General features: G+C 37.7%; 1 protein-coding gene across 1 annotated transcript in view; it reads left to right on the top strand.

The window, feature by feature from the left end:
- The window catches only part of LOC118189391 (uncharacterized), a 307,097-nt gene that overhangs the window by 78,276 nt on the left and 211,638 nt on the right, over positions 1 to 17,183 (top strand). The window contains exons 22-23 of the mRNA XM_085826350.1: positions 8,385 to 8,471; positions 13,272 to 13,379. Coding sequence (XP_085682476.1) covers positions 8,385 to 8,471; positions 13,272 to 13,379 — 195 coding nt within the window. The remainder of the gene's footprint in view (positions 1 to 8,384; positions 8,472 to 13,271; positions 13,380 to 17,183) is intronic.

Here is a 17,183-nt window from a genome sequence, read left to right as displayed (position 1 = left end):
GTTGACGCAACGTCAGCAGGAAACGGGTAGTCAATCTTCTTTTTCACTCATTCCTTTCGATGTTCTGGTTCATGTTCTGGTTGTTTAAAAATGCCTAGAACGAGGTATCTTACATTAAAAGAAGCCCTTCAAAGATTTTTTGATGTAGAAACAGATGATGATAATGTTAATAATGACTAGAAAGAAACTGATATTGTTGTTGTTCCCCCAGAAATTGCAGAGGCTAGTGACGAAGAAAGGAATGGCAATGTTTTAAATAATGATAATGATATTTTACCAAATGATACTGCTGGGGAAATTGAAATTCACGTAAGAAGTAAGTTTCAGCATTCTAAAAGCAGTTATAGTCATACTAAAAAGTTTAAAAAGCAGAAGACTGAAATCTTGAAGTGGATAAAAAAGCAACTGTTAGTTATGTCTCAGGAAAAACATGAAGAAAGAGATAGAAGAGAAATTATAAAAGACAAAACACAAGGTAAAACTAGTGCACAGATTTTCCATTTTCTTTTTGGTTTAGACATTTACTGTCTTCTCGTTGAACAGACAAATATATACGCTCAGCCAAAAAAAAAAAAAAAAATAAATAAATAAATAAATAAATAAAAAAATAAAAAATTAAAAAAAATAAACCACCAGAATTTATTGCATCTGAAGCGTATATGAGAAGATTTATTGGAATATTATTGCTTACAGGACATCATTCTTTACCTCAAGAAAAAATGTATTGGTCTTTTGATAAGGACATTTCTGTTCCTGTTGTACGAGAATTGATATCACGTTTGCAGTACAGGAATACCCTTATTAATATTCAATAAATGATTGCTGTATGCCCCAAGTTGTAACTTTCCTCCAAAATTTCGTAATTGTATTTTATTGAATACTTTTTCACACTCAACTGCTTTATTTTAGAATTTGTTATATTGCTGAAGTTAATTTTTGGTGTATTTAATATTGGGATATTTATAGAGCTTTTTATTACACATGATATAGCGAATATTTATAATAATTAAGGAGAATTTTGTAAGGCAGAAACTTTGCTTCCGTAAAAACTGTAATTTATTTAGGTTCCTATTATTTACGGTGTTATAAACAGGCGAAGCATATGGATATATTGATCGGATCAATTGTTTTGCAAATATATAGTTTTTCCCCTTTAATGAGAATTTGAAATTTATACGAATATATACGGTTCGAGAAATCTGAGGGTACTGTGAACAATGCTGATTATTTTATTGCTGTATACAGTTATGATATTTTTAAGCAAAAACTCATCTCTGTGTGGTTCTGACGCCATAATGAAACGGATAAGCAAGACGATTTTCCAATTATGACACGTGATAAGAACTCGGTCGGCTATTGGCTGTTCGTTCACGTTAAGACGAAAAAACTGAACATGAGCTAACTCAGATCTACGTCTTCTGCGTAACGCAAATTTACGCCGTCGAAAAAAAAAATACGTCAACTACGTCGCGAGCGTACTCGCGTGGACGGGCCTTAACCCTATGTTTTAGGTTATGCTTCGCATTTGCGAGGCCTTTCGTCTTACTTCTACAACAGGTAGTAAAGTTTACATATAATTCTAATAAAATGATTTGCATATATTCAAAATTTGAAGTATTTCCTTTTCCCAAGATGTCCTTTTTCCGGGCAGTACAGTCCGTATGCAGAAAGCCAAACATACGATAAAAAAATTAATAACCAAACACTCAATCAACTAAAGTAATAATTTCAATAACTAACATACATCACATCAAATATTAAATCGATAAATAAGTGTGTGCATTTACAAATTTATATACATCTAAGACCTTGGTTTTAGAATATAATTCATATTATATACATTTGGCTTAAAATTAAGCTTACTATTTAATGACTTACGGAGATCTACGATGCCGTTCAGCTTGTTTAGAGCCGTGTAAGGACTGTCCTTCAGTGACTGTAGTTCAGAAGAACATTCTTTGCTTCCAATCGGTTTTCATAAAATAATTTGTCACTATCGTTCAATAGGTGTTCTATATTTCTCATGGCATATCTAGTATTTGTCTTCTCCATCGCGTAGCTGACTTGCTTTCGTGTAAAACTGTGAATTACTTTAAACCGTGCCTGGTGATTCTGAATTCATTCTTGAGGCGATGAAGCTGCACCCTTAGCCGAAACAAGAGATCACAAGGCAGACGTAGGACACAGACAAAGAGCATTTAAAATAGGGAACAGCCGATAGTGTCGTGGACAACATTGCGATAAGCCAGTAAGAAAAAGAGATAACTTCTTGTCCCAGTCATGTTGGCTTCTGAAAACATCAGCGAGAGGTTATCAGTGATGCTATGATTAAACTTCTCTATCATTCCGTCTGACGGTATATATAAAAACGTCGTTTCGCGTTTCGTTATGCCAAGGAGATAAAAGAGTTCTTTAATTAGAATCCAGATAAAATTCCTTCCTTGGACTGAATGTAACTGAAGACACACTCTGAAACTGGAAGTCTAGTGTTGAATTAATTGCATCTTCTACCATGAGTCTCTTGATGAGAGACAAGGTACGCTTCAGGATACTTTGCAAATTAATAAATGATAACGATGTCGTTGTCCCTCCCATTTTCGTTTCTGACACCGTTGTCACTCCAAACGTCTGGGTCAGACAATGTTGAAGTTGTAACTTTATGGGCGGACGTTTCAGCAAGATGTTTCCTTCGAACATGGAACAATATCGGCAGCTTTCTAGGCAGGTACCAGGTCCTTCCAGATCAGACGTTGCAGAGAAGTTGATCCCGAAACCTATTTTGATCGATTGGATGCGGTCTTAAAAATAGAAACCGATTACACGGCATGATAAATAGAGAACCAAGTTTTTAATTACAATTAAAGCGGCACGGCATTAGGGAGTTATTTACGCAATGCAGTATAGTAGCAATGTAAATGAATCTGCAACTTATAAGCAAAATTCAAAGGGACCCGTGCCTTTGTTAGGTACAGCATTCTGACAATATAGATACTTTTATACTTAGGTATAGGCCAGCATCAGCATGAATTTTATCACGCTATTGAAGAATTGTAGGGTGTCATTTCTTTTAAAGAAAGAACACGAGGTGTATTTAAAGCATTTAAAAATTGCTTAATGATTAAAAGTCCCACTTTATAGATTAGTTTTTATAATAACAGAGGGTGCAGCTGCAGTGATAGGTCGCAATTATGGACTTCAAGCCCTGGGTCAAAATCATGAAACTTTTCAGCATTTCTGAGCTACCACTCCATTATTTACCAAGTGTTAACTAGCAAAAGATTAAATACAAAACAGGTTATGGACATAGCTTTCAGAATCCTTAATTCAGTTTGAGGAAGTTTTCTCAAACGGATTTTTTGCAACTGCATCTGGCTTAACCTTTTCCTGTGGGCTATAGGGGCCAATTTCGAATGTATTTTGGCCATTTAGTCATTTTTTTTAACTGAAAGGAACAGAAAAACAAATCGACAGGATCTTGCTCTTCCTAATCCATATTAAGGAGTAAATTTTAAATCTCCATACTTTACTGAAATTTCTTGAGACACATTTAAAGTAGTGAACGTGCGGGGCATATATGTCCCAGCTCCCTGGAAAAGGTTAACAACAACCTGAGTTATTACTACACACCGATGAAAGATATCTGAGCAGAGGTAAGGTTTTACAGCGATTTCGTGAATTATTGTCTGACATAATAGATTTTCCCAACAAGCAAAATGCAAAAAAGATTAAATGCTAAATGATGAAATTTGGCTTAGCCATTTAGCATTTCTTACCGATTTCTATATTAAATGAATTAAATCTAGTATTACAAGGGAAAAAATTATGATTTAAATGATACGTTGCATAGATACATTTGAAATAAAATCAGTTTCGCTAATAGAAGATCTGCATCAAAGTATTCTAAATACTTTTCCTAACAAGGTGCATTATTTACAACACAGGAATACTAAATAGCATTCTGATAAATATATAGCAAAAATTCAAAAGTCATAAGATTTAAGATTTGTAAAATTAAAGAAATTTTACAGCTTACAACTTTTCTTTAGCAAACGATTTAAGTGTGAAAGAAATTAGCAAAGTAATTTCAGAAGCATTTCAAATGGAGCAAAAGGTATTAGAAAACGAAATTGCCATTCTAAAAACTGATTTTAGTCTACAATCCAAACAATCTGAAAATGATTTTTGGAAGTATGTTAACCGGAAAAAATGCCCAGGCTTCACCAAATAAAGCAAATAAACTGTTTCTTGTTTTGGATCTATTTACCTCTGTGAAGTGGCATTTTTCTACTTAAAATTAAGGATGACTAAATAACGTTTTGTGTTGACCGAAATACATATTGAAGACCCTTTAAAATTATCTTTGTAGAATATACACCTAATCATGAATCCTTGGTTGAAGACATGCAAACTCAAACCTCACATTAATTAAAAGCAAAAAATGTATTCTTTATTGTCTTTCTCTTTCATATTTTTGCTAACATTGTCAATCAATAGTTGTATCATTTAAGTTTACCTGAATGCTAAATTTTAGTCCATAAACTGCTTGTTTTTTAGATGGAAATACATAGATAAGAATAATTTGTTAAGTATTTTACACCCGCTCGTCCTCTTTGACATACGCTTACGACAACGGATCGATGGTGATGCATTTTTTAGAGCAAATTAGATCATTTGTACACAAATGGTCTTTCCGTGTGATGACAATTCCGATGATGGATGCTAATTCATATTCCGGCAGACTCTGTATCCATCTGGCTTTCTATCCATATGGCCTTCAGGGATCTTGAAATTTAAAAGTCAGGCCAATGATGCATTATATATGGGGACATAAATTTTCCGCCTTGGAGGTAATTTTGGAAATTTTCTACATTTTTGAACATTGAGAGACACTTTTGTAGTGACACAGTAATCTTCTCCGATTTACACACACGCTTGCTCGTGTATGCCATGACACTTTCTTCATCGTTTATTTCTTGCGAAAAAACAGCACCGATACTCTGATCACTCGCACTGAAGTCAAGAATAAATATGTTTGTAGATCTGAGAATACATCAGGAATATCTGAGTTTGTAAAATGCATCCTTGTATTCTTTTGTCGAAATGAACTTTCTCTTGCTCTCTCAGTTAGGGAAGAGGTATTTCGATTAAAGAAAGGTCCTTCAGAAATTTCCTGCTGTAGGTACAAAGCCCCAGGAAATTAGAAGCTGATGGACATATTGAGGGCATTTATAATCTTTAACTGCTAACACATTTTCTTTGTCCGTGCACGCACCTTTGGCAGAAATGACATGTCCGAGGTGAGTCAAGTTGATGTGAGCTGTTCATGTTCACGTTAGCTGTTCAAACGATATATATTCTGCGGTATGTAAAATCAGTTTGCCTTTGTTCAATTCCAGACGTACCTTCCTAAAATTTTCCAAATCCTTTTCAAAACTTTTTCCGGGAATGATAATACCATCCGGATATATCAGACAGGTTTCGTAGGAAAGACCCCTCAGCACGGTCTCCATAGCCATTCGAGAGTGGCCGGCGGATTAAATAATCCATGAACTGCCGTAGCCCGTTCCACTCTTTACGTTAAGAGGCGTAAGCCGCTTTTTTCAGAAAGATTGTCCACAATGCTTTCAATTCAAGTAAGAGGGTAGAAGTCTTTTATCATAACGTCGTTCAACTGGCGAAAAATCTTGCAAAATGTAGTTGAACCATTTTCATTTTGTCCAGGACGATGGGAGAAGCCCCAGGGTTTGCTGAACGCTCGATAACGTCGCTTTCTGGGATGTCCTTTACATGTTTTACTACTACTTCCTGTTTAACGAATGGTAGACGTTTCGGACGTCACTTGATTAGTGGATGCTTCCTTTTATCTCTTTTATCCTAAGCCAAAGTGGTTCGACCAACGTTAGATGTGTGATGTGTGGTAGAATAACAATTCTTGATCACGCTATGCAGCAGTCCTCTTTTATCGGCTAGCGACTATTGGCCCTTTTCACGACTATTAGGCTATTCTCAAAAGTACAGAATAATCGTACTTTTGCTGTAGAACCCTCTTCATTTAAAAAAAAAAACACTATGAATTCCCTTATGACGTAGGGATATGTCTGTTCTTCTTGAAATTGATAGCGTAGTTATTTTTATATAAAATCGGTTTCAGACTATTTTTGATTTTGACAGTACCAAGAAAGAATACTGATGTAATTTTTTTCCTTTAATTTTAAATCACTGCTGCGTTTTTGTGTAACTTTATTGCATTCTCCATTGCCTGCTAGTAATTGAAACTTCTAACTACGAGCACCGAATGTAAAGGACTTCAAATTGAATGAAACGTACTAGATTCTGAGGTATGCAGTTGATTAGCATTCTAACATATGCGACCGAAGTAGATATGACTACCGCAATATACTTTGAGCATAAATACGAAGATCGCACTGAGTGTATCTGCTTTGGAAATATTATTTGAACTTTTGTTCTTTGTGTGAAGTTGTGCTAAGCTTCGTGTAAGAAGGGAAAACTTCTCCCATTATCTCCCGGATTTCGACCACGGCAGGATAGTGACTATCGACTTTACTGCTGGTGCTGGTGTTGGTCGTGAATGTCAGGCAAAGTTGAAATCGATGGGTCGAGAAAGAGCATACATAATGCCATGTACAATCTAAGTGACCACTACCGGCCAACTGGGTAACTGGGCAGATGTGTTGTCCGCTCGATGCTGTGGCATCATGCTACAAATATGTCACATAATTAGAGTCAGGAGCTTTGCACCTAAACACACGAAATCAAGTATCCGTAGAGACAGTTCGGTGACGTCCACAGCATCGCTGACTGTCAACACGGCAACCATTGTACCAGCTCCATTTGAAGCTGCAGTCGAAAGAGGTGCGCTTACAGTTTCGCAATACTGGACACAGGAACGGTGCTACGTTGTCTTTTCAGACAAGCTCTGATTCTGCAAATTTCATCGTGATGGATGTATATGCGTGTGGAGGTACAGAGAAGAATGAAAGTCGCCAGCTTTCATTCGCAGTCGTATAACGGACCCAGCAATTGGTGTGCTGTTATGGGGTCAGACTGGGTACTCATCGCAGTCACCTCGTAGAGACGGATTTTTGAAGCCGGAGTGATGAAAAATGAACAACGCCTTCGCCAAGAATAGGATCACGAACTTCCTGAACACGCGTCCAGCGTGCAGACCAATACACTACGAAGGCATGCTAAGAAAGCGGGAGAAATACAAGGATCTTAGGGAACCCACACACCAAATCCTGGTGGTGAAGATCCATCATTCACCACCTTTAGATCGGGCGCTACTTTTAGAGAAATTAGGTTGTTTCGAAGTAGGAGTGATGAAAATGAGCAAAGCCTTCGCAGGGAATCGAACCACAGATCTCTAGATTACGCGCCCAACGTGCAGACCACCACACCACGATGACATGCCAAGAAGGCGGGAGAAATACCTTATATCCTCCCCCCTTTTAAAGGGCTACTGGTGTTGTTTTTAGGGCACCCAATCGCCAAATCCTGTGTGTGGAGAATCATCATCCACCACCCTCTTAGTTCAGGGGGTGATGAAAAGGGACAAACGCGTCCCCGAGAATCGAACCACTTACCTCTGGAATGCGCGCCCAGCGTGCAGACAACCACACCACGAAGACATGCCAAGAAGACGGGAGAAACACCTCATAACCTCTTGCTGGCAAAACGTTACAGCCCCCATTACATTTTTGCGTATCACTATCCGTGGCCGTGCCCTATTTTTGAGGCTTGCTTCAAGCCATCTTTCAAAAAATGATGCATGAGCACTTGTTCCTGTCCTGTTATGACATTCTTCGATCAAAAGAATATTCGACTAATAACCTGGCTGACTAATTATCTTTCTTCGTAATTATAAGATTTTGAGAACATCTGATTATGACTTTCCGTGAGACTGGCAAGCCACCATTGACAGCAAATATTTCTGATAAATCTGGTAACTATAAACTCTAACTACGAACTCTGGCATAGAGTTGAAACCGCATACATTGAAATACACATATCTGTTATCCATACTTAGTTCCTCTCACTGCCCACACTGATTACAACAGTTGTTATTGCCAGAGATGTAGCACGGTGTGCTGAAGCTGAATTCTTCTTAGCAAAATTATATTATCCTCGAACCGTGTCTGCAAGTCTTCTAGGTATTGCTCATACGCAAAGGACTTATTAGACCTTCAAACAGTTAGAGATTTGAGTACTTTTGAAGAAGATTTTCATGGTAAGTTTTTGGAGTAAAAATTTTGAAAAATCATATAACACGTTTTCTCAGTGTTTGAGATTTTAAAGCTTTTTGTGCCGTAGATATAAATTAAACATATGTAACTAATTGTTTTACTTATGTTGCACACATATAGGTGGCATATGTGCAATTAACGAGAAAGGAGAAGATGTATGCGAATGCCCACCTGACTTCGGCTTGTATATGGGCAGCAAATGTAAAGGTATGTGAAATGTACTTGCATTTTAGCATCAGAAAGTATATTTGTAATTTCTCCTCTTTCCTTATTATGCATAAAACAATCAAAATTCCTGAAATCAGAAGTGTGTCACTCATGAATCTAATTTCCTTAGCATGTACTAAATTCTACACAAATTTCTACATGAATTCTAATACGTACCAAGGAAATACAAAATTTTCCTTGGTATGCTTTAAAATTGGTGCAGAAAATTATATAACAACATTTCTACCATTATTCTTAACTGAGATACTTTGATATATAATGATGATAGTACTTTCCTTTTTTATGTTCATTTTTTCTTTTAAGAAAACCTTATAAACCGCTAGACAATCCTCGATATCTCACCATGCAACGTCCTCACAACCAAGGGGCAGACAAGGCAAATGAATAAACGATGGTTCTAGTCCTCTGCAGACTGATTATTTACCGCAGAAGTCGAGGCTATTACTTAAAAATTACGCTGAGATTGATAAATTATATAAAAGGTACTTACACTTTCACATACAGGGTGTTTTATAGATCATGGAACAAAATTGGAGGGGAAGTGAAGCGTACTAAAACATGCATTTTTTGCGTAGGAATATAGGGTCTAAAGTGATGGGTTAAGGCAGGAACGCAAAAAAACGAGACGAGAGGAAAATGTGTTTATGTACAAAATCAACGCAAAGGGCTTCGGGCTTCTTTGCAGCAATTCAGTACTCACAATAAATGTTCAAAAAAGGGAACACTAACAGTAATAGGAACTACAGTTGTGATAGGCTTAGGTGACAATGCAGCTGTAGAGGGCGGTAGTGAGCCGGACAAATCACGATCCGATGCATCAGATTATCATTCGCAACTCTGATGTCGAGCGTGATGGGTGAGTTTACGCACAGGGAAATCATCTCATGTATGGTGCTGCTAATGGGAACGGCAGAGCAGCGCTACGGTTGTACTAGGAACGGTTTCCGAACAGGCGTATACCGAAGCACACAATGTTCGAGATGTTGTATCGGTCTCTGTGTGAAAACGGGTCTTCTGAAGCCACCTCTGACACTAAGAATGGAAGAAGTGCACGACAACCTCGCATTGAAAAATCCATCTTGAACATTGTGTACAAATCACCTCAGATAAGTACAAGAGCTATTGCACATCGTCTGCAGCTGAGTTATTCCACCGTTTGGATAGTATTGCATGAAAATGGTTTGCACCCATACCATTTGCAGAGAGTCCAAGCCTTGCAAGAGACAGATTACTCTCTTCGAGTTCATTTTTGTCATTGGTTCTTGCAGCAGTGTGCGGCGCAGGCGGATTTCCCATCGGATGTGCTATTCACAGACGAGGCAACTTTCTCACAGGACGGCATCTTCAACAGCCACAACATGCACGTGTGGGCATCTCATAATCCACACGGAAGCTACTGCATACCTTAAGGGGAGGGAAGAAAACAAAATCGCAATCTCGGCCGTTTTGGGGCGGTTCTGGTCGTTTGACTGAAGGACTGATGGAACGGTTTGGTCGTGAAAGAGTTGACTGATTGCTGACCGCTTTCTATCAATTATTGACCAGCTTCCATCTTTTTTGAAAGGCTTTCATTTCTACTTTAACGGATTTTTGACCAGCTGTCACTTCTTTCACGGAACCTTGAAAAGATTTCATTTCCTCTTTAACAGTTTTCATCTCTCCTTGAACTTTCTTCTTTAAACACATGAAAAGCTGCCACCAACTGTTTTAAATGCTCCTCCATTCAGCTAATTACTGGTATTTAACACCACGCTTCACACGAAAACATATTGCGTGCGTACGGGTTTGTCATAGATTGAAAGCACATGCCAGATAAAAGGTTAATAACATTTATTCTTGTCAAAAGAAATATAACAGAACGCTGCAATTTTCCTCAGAGACATCCGTACAGGTGTTCATACTATAACGCAATATAACAAGCACTTATAGTTCAAACTACTGAAAACTTTAAAAATGCGAATATCTAAAGAGAAAGCTAAGTTGGATTCATCTCAGATAACGCGAATCTACAAATCGCAATAACAGTAACTAAGCAACTGAGCAGAGACGTCTTCCTCTGGCTTTAAATACGCGGATGGTCATTAAAATTGCAGCACCGGGAAGGAATAAACTGACGAACGTCAAAATCACATGAAATTAAGAAAAAGTTGGGGTATGCAAATGATTAGTATTTCAGCGCGTTTAGATGACGCAGAAGGGAAAAACGACATCTTAAGCATTGAATAAAAAAAATTATGCAGTCGATTTCTCATTCGGAAAAGTGCTTTATAAGGTTGCAATTGCTCAGAATATCGTGTTATGCCTCCAATAAGAAGAGGAAATGCTTACAAGTTTCGAAGTTCGATAGAGGCAGGATCGTTGCCTATCAAAAGTGTACATTATACTTCCGTAATACTGTCGGTCGCACTGGTTGACATCCAACCATTGCCATGCGAATATGGAATCAATGGATTGATGAGGGTCATACTGAACGGCATGAAGGATCTCAACACCCTTCTATGAATGACGTCCATGAGGACAGACATATTGTGAGATCAGCCCTGCAAAACCGTGCGACCACATCACCGACCATTAGTCAGGAAATGGCCATGTCTGCAACGCGTCCGGTATCAGTTCGTAAGGTACGTGGGCGTTTGCAACAGCGTGGACTATCAGCAAGGTGATCCTTACCTTGGCTTCCCTGGACAATACAGCATGGAAAGAGACAGCGACTCTGCCGCGCCAAAAGACAAAGCTGGGTACAGGAGTGGCACAATATCGCCTTTTCAAACGAGTGTCGGTTCTTTGTGCAGGATTCTGATGGCCGCATACGCGTCTAAAGTGTCGGAGGAGACCGCACGTCGCCTGCTTGCATTCGATATCGGCATAGGGGCCTTGCACGTGGTGTGATGGTTTGGGTACACAACACGCTTATCTCTAGTTTGGGTCGAAGGTAATTTGAACGCATATGGGTACATTTCTGACATCTTACGGGCCCTATCGTCGAGGCCTCCAAATGCCACGTTCCAACAAGATAATGCAAGACCACATGCTGCACGTCGCGTTCTGACCTTCCTTGATGCACAGGGTTAAAATCTGGGCGTAGCCGCAGCTCCCCTAGCCGATAAAAATCGGCCTTATGGCCATTGATCCACAGGGCATTCGATTGCTGCTATAGCCTGTACGGTCTCCAGATCTGCCACCCATTGAAAAAAATCTGGTCATCAGTTGCTGAGAGACTGGCCCGCCACCCCTCTCTAGCTAATACGGTTGATGAATTCTGGCATAGACTTGAAGCGGCATGGAATGAATTGCCCATTTCTGTCATCCAAGATCAGTTTGACTCCACGGCTAATTGGGTAAGGGACGTTTATATGCTAGGTATGGCAGCGGTTTCTAATAATTGTGTGTAAGAATTTATTCATTTTGTCTTCACGCCATACTGTTTACGTGCAACAAATATCGTTTTTGTATTTGCTTTCCTTCATGGTGCTGCAATTTTAATGGCCACATGTGTAGTTTCAGACCGGACGCGAGACTGTTCTAGCATATTCTACGTTTGAAGATTTCTGGAAAACAATAAAAGGATGAAATTACGGTTGCAGCTAATATAGTGGTCAATTACATTTATTCAGTTGAATAAAAATTACCGAGATATCCATTTAATTTCATTTCCATTTATTTTCAATGTTAAACGCACGTGCTTCTGTATTTTTACTTTTCTGACATAGCTTTCTATTAAAATTTGTCTCGCGCTGCATTGGTTGGGGAAATACAATAATTTCAATTAAAATTCTAAAATTAGCAATCTAAACACAGAATTCGTAACAATACGCTCCTAGTCCGCATGGAGGTGAGGTAAATGTAGCTTTTGACCTGCCTTCGAGAACATTCTCAGAAAAACCGGTAAGAATCCTTTCCAGTATGTTCTCGCTCCGTCCATGATATATCGCCAATTTTGTCGCCAAAGGGACGATTTCGCGTCAAATCTGGAAAACCTGAATTTCTTTTCGACTTTTTGGCAACCCTAACCCCGCTTTGTGGAAAAGCTATCTTACCGAAACTGGGCATTTTGTAACAGTACTTTAGGATACTCCATCATTTTCCTATGCGCTCTTTTCGTTGTATTTAGTCTCCAACACTTCCGAACTGAATATTCTGGTTCCAAACGTTCCAGAATGAATATTCTGTTACCTTCAGCTCAGTTTTAAATACATATTTGTGAGATTCGCTGGTAGAGAAAATGTTAAAATTTTGCACGGATAGAATGATTTGCAGGAAAATTAATAAAGTGAACAACTGTTTTGAAACTTTAATGCCACCATACTTCAACCAGAATAAGTGAAACAAAACGCGCTTGGAAATGAATTTATTGACTTGGTTCGGGACGAATATACATTTAAAGTGTACATTACAACCACACACGCGCATATATATAATATATGTAATAATAATTTACAACTGTAAGTCACGACTTTATTTTTTATAAAATTAATAAAAGTGCAGCAGGGTGGGTTGCTTTAGTGCATTAATTCATCCATTCCAATTATATATATTATACACGAAATACTTTATTACTTCTGCACATTATTGCGTTCTTTGTAATGTGAAACAGTATATTTTGTTTGTTTGTTGCTACTTGAAACCAAGCAATTTTTCTTGATAAGTTTTTAGAAGTTTATTTTAAATGCTTTGATTTTGTTAAATAAACGGTGATTTAATTAATTTTACAAAACAGACGTACATACTGAGCATAATACATGTGCAAACTCTAAACTCTGCATCATTAACCTTTTACAGAATGCAGTTGCGATGAAGGAGCAAATTGCATATTTACTGGTCGATGGAACACTATAAAGGCCTGCGTTTGTAAGAAAGGATACAGAGAGGAGAAAGGCACGTGTATAGGTAAGTACATCTACTTTTGTCTCAAACGTATTTATAAATTGTTTAGCTTAATTCTAATATAAATTTAGCTTAATTCTCTGTTTATTTATTTCATTCAATAACAAGTTACTATTGGCAAAATGTCTTTACGACTCGAAGGCAGGCAAATAAAAAAAAGATAAAGCTAATCAGGGATATTGGCATTCATAAAGAAGATTTATTATGGGAAACTGGCTTTTATCCACGTTGCACATGGGAGAAACAAAATTTATTGCAAGGTTTGCTCTTTCCGACCAGAAACTTTTAACGTAATTGGTTTATAATTCCAAGATAACAATTATTTTGGGGAAATAAATGTCTTTGTTTCTCTCATATTTCTAGATGAAGTGACGTCATTAATCTGGAACATTGAGAAGAGACTAATGCTTTTTTTGTTCACTGACCTCCTAGAAAGCTGCTAAAGCCACTTATGCAAATAAACTCTATTGCGTGGCATCGAAACCAGGTGGAACACGAGCACTCAGCCATGTCAACCACTGGCGGCCCTCAGAATACGAAGAATCAATTTGATTTTTTTTTGAAAATACTGCCAAGCAATCAGTTACGGAAATTTACTCTAAATAATTCATAAAAATTTAGAAATATGCGCATTTATTCATCTTGTTTAGTACCTAGAATACTTATTTATGTAGCTCGCAAATTGTTACCTAGCAAAAATGTAATTCCAGTAAATTTATATCAGAAGATTTTAACTCCTTACTAAATGTATTAAACAACTGCTAGAATGAAGTTCGCCCTTGAATCTTCATTACGCTGTTCAGTTATTATTTATTATATGCACCAACCCATTAACTGCCAGATTTTTTAAACACTTTTTCAAACATAGTTTCTCCTTTGCAGAAGATTTAATTTGATACTGTGAATGTTTTAAACAACTGCCAGAATGGATTTCTGTCTCTGTTCTTCTTTACACATTTCCGACACTTTTTATTATATTCATCAATTAGAGATTTCCTGTGAATTATTTTTCCAATTCTATTCGACCTATTTATGCTGTTTTCTAATGGTTTATTTCATAAATAATTGAGGGCAGTCAAGAAAATAGAACTCGGTTATATAAAAATATTTTTGTGTATTATTTTGAATCTAATAAGAATTTGAGGCTAATCTTTGGAATATGGTAACAGGTAGTTTGGTCCTAGCTAGTAACCTTTAAAGCGATAAAGGTTACTAGCTAGGACTTTAGCAGTGCACATGGATAAAGTCAAGAGTGTGCGCAATGCCATTTTTGTGCAATTCTGGGATGTTTATTAAGTGAAAATAGGTCGACGTGTACATGGATGATAACGTGTATGTGCAAATCTTAAAAACGCGGCAAGCAGTGTGCGATTCTGTACTTTCTCCCAGTTTCGCACCTAATCTTCGTTATGATTAAGTACTTTTGTTCCATAAAAGTTCTGCCCTAACCGTAATTCGGATAGCAGATTGTTGGAAAAACATGTTGAGTAAAAAAAAAAAAAATAAATAAACATGTTGCTGTAGCAGGGTTGATCGCTAAATTTTTGCCAAAAAATCGCCAAGTTACCATATTCCGAAGATTAACCGAATTTGAATACTCAAGAATATAAAATGAAAACCATTTCTGCTATACTACCTGCCGAATAAAATTTCCATTCTGCATGTCAAATGGGCCATAAAGCTGAATACCGAACTATTACATTGTTTAGATATTTACAGAGCGTGTTTAGAGAAAATTGTTTTTGAGAGGAAAGAAAACGATTCTTCGGTAATGTTTAGATAAAGCACATCAGCCCCTCTTCAGTCAGCTATAAATAACTATAAAAATATTTCTTTTAACTTTAAAAAACCTATCTTACAGATTATTCCTCAATTTTGGCACATTGCATAGTGAGTAATGCAAAATGTTACACCATTGTAAAAGTCAAGCACCTAGTTTGATAATTAATGTTGCTTCAGACCTACCTTGAACATAGCTTAATACATACGTGTAGGTATTGCCTTACAAAATCATAGCAAGATGGGTGAAAGCATTCAATGAATGACGCCAAAACGTGGCAGACATGCTGCGGCCAGGTCGTCCTAATGTCAGCGATGCAGACATGCAAGCTGTTGTCGCTTTAATGGACAGTGATCGCCGCCAAACGATTCGTCAGCTGGCCGGACAAACAGGATTAGCTCATACGACTGTGCTGCACATTCTGAACGAACGCCTGTTCATGAGAAAAATTGCTTCACGATGGGTTCCACATCAATTGACGGAAATGCAGAAATGGCTACGATACGATGCTGCCCGAATCCACCTGGAGCGCTATGAGCGCGAAGGAGATGCTTTTTTACGCCGTATCATTATGTTGGATGAGACTTGGGCCCGATCGTACCAGCCAGAACTGAAACGCTAATCAAACGAATGGCGTCATCACGGGTCACCACGACGTTCGAAATTTCGTCAGAACCCCAGCAATGTGAAAGTTATGCTGATTCTCGTGTACGACTGTGATGGTAGCATCCTAACGCATACCGTTCCCCCACAGCAGACCGTCACTGCGTAGTATTACTGCTCATTTTTGGAGCACAATCTCCGACCAGCTTTGAGAAAAAATCAGCGACACTTTCTGCAGAACGCTCCTCTCATTTTGCATGACAATGCTCGGCCTCATGCAGCGCAAGCTGTGACTGATTTGTTCAAGCGATGGGGCTGGGAAGTGCTTTATCATCCACCATACACCCCAGATCTAAGCCCTTGTGATTATGACCTCATTCCTAAGATGAAGGAACCACTTCGTGGCACTCGCTTCCAAACTGTTCCTGAGATTCTTGCGGCAGTAGACCGGTCCATTCAAACTATCAACAAAACAGGCGCTGCTACAGGTATTCTGCGACTTCCCTAGAGGCTCGGTGGTCGCGCCCTGAAACCACTGCTCTTTATAGTAATGTATGCTGCTTTGAAATAGAAGTGTTTATTTTCACCCGGATATAGATAAGGGGTTTTGAAATCGCAGAGTTATTGTATTACCAAACAATACATGCATCTGCCCCCATAAAATATTTTTTGTTCCAGAGATTTTTCTCTGCTTTCAACATGCTTGCTCTCTATGCTGGTACTGTGATTTTCTAAATTATTTTGGGTGGTTCCAAAAAAATTGCAAATATATTTTTGAATAATTAAAAATAGAAATCGCGCAAAAATTTAATTTAATTTAAAATATTTTGTCAATATTTTATTTTCTACTGTTGAGATTCAAAATACCTCGCAAAGGGTTAGAAATAGCTGATGTATTAGCGTTACTTGAAGAATTACCTTCAGATCCAGAATCAGTGGTCTCTGAGGATAAAAGTGAAAGAGAAGGAAATACTCCTTTACCCCCTTCCCTCCTGCTTATGGAAATATAGAAGATGAAAGTGACGATCAGTCAGAAAATGATAATATAAATTTACCAGGTCCTTCCAGAATTGCAGATGTAACATGGAACAAAATGCAGAATGTAGTGAAATCCATTCCCGAATTTTCTGAGGATTATGGCCCAACTGACGAAATTACCTTTATGGAAGATGCAAAACCCATGGATATATTTTTGGCTTTTATCCATCTATTTATCCCAATTTCCTTATTATGTACGTTCTTATGTTTTCACTGCTGCAGAAAAATTACATAAATTATATTTTTTTTTCTGATGATATAATAAAGTAAAAAATTTATATTTGATGCAATTTTTAAATGCAGTTTTTTTTTTTTTTTTAATTTTTTATTCGCAAATTTCGTCATTCATTGGAAATGCGTACGGAAAAAGGTAAGTTGTTTTTTCC

This window comes from Stegodyphus dumicola, chromosome 11 (genome assembly GCF_044657685.1).
Source record: "Stegodyphus dumicola isolate Sdum_Otavi_A_Nest chromosome 11, ASM4465768v1".
In the NCBI taxonomy this organism is placed as follows: domain Eukaryota; kingdom Metazoa; phylum Arthropoda; class Arachnida; order Araneae; family Eresidae; genus Stegodyphus; species Stegodyphus dumicola.
The sequence above is the reverse complement of the archived record's forward strand: the minus strand, read 5'-3'. Positions and strand labels throughout refer to the sequence as shown.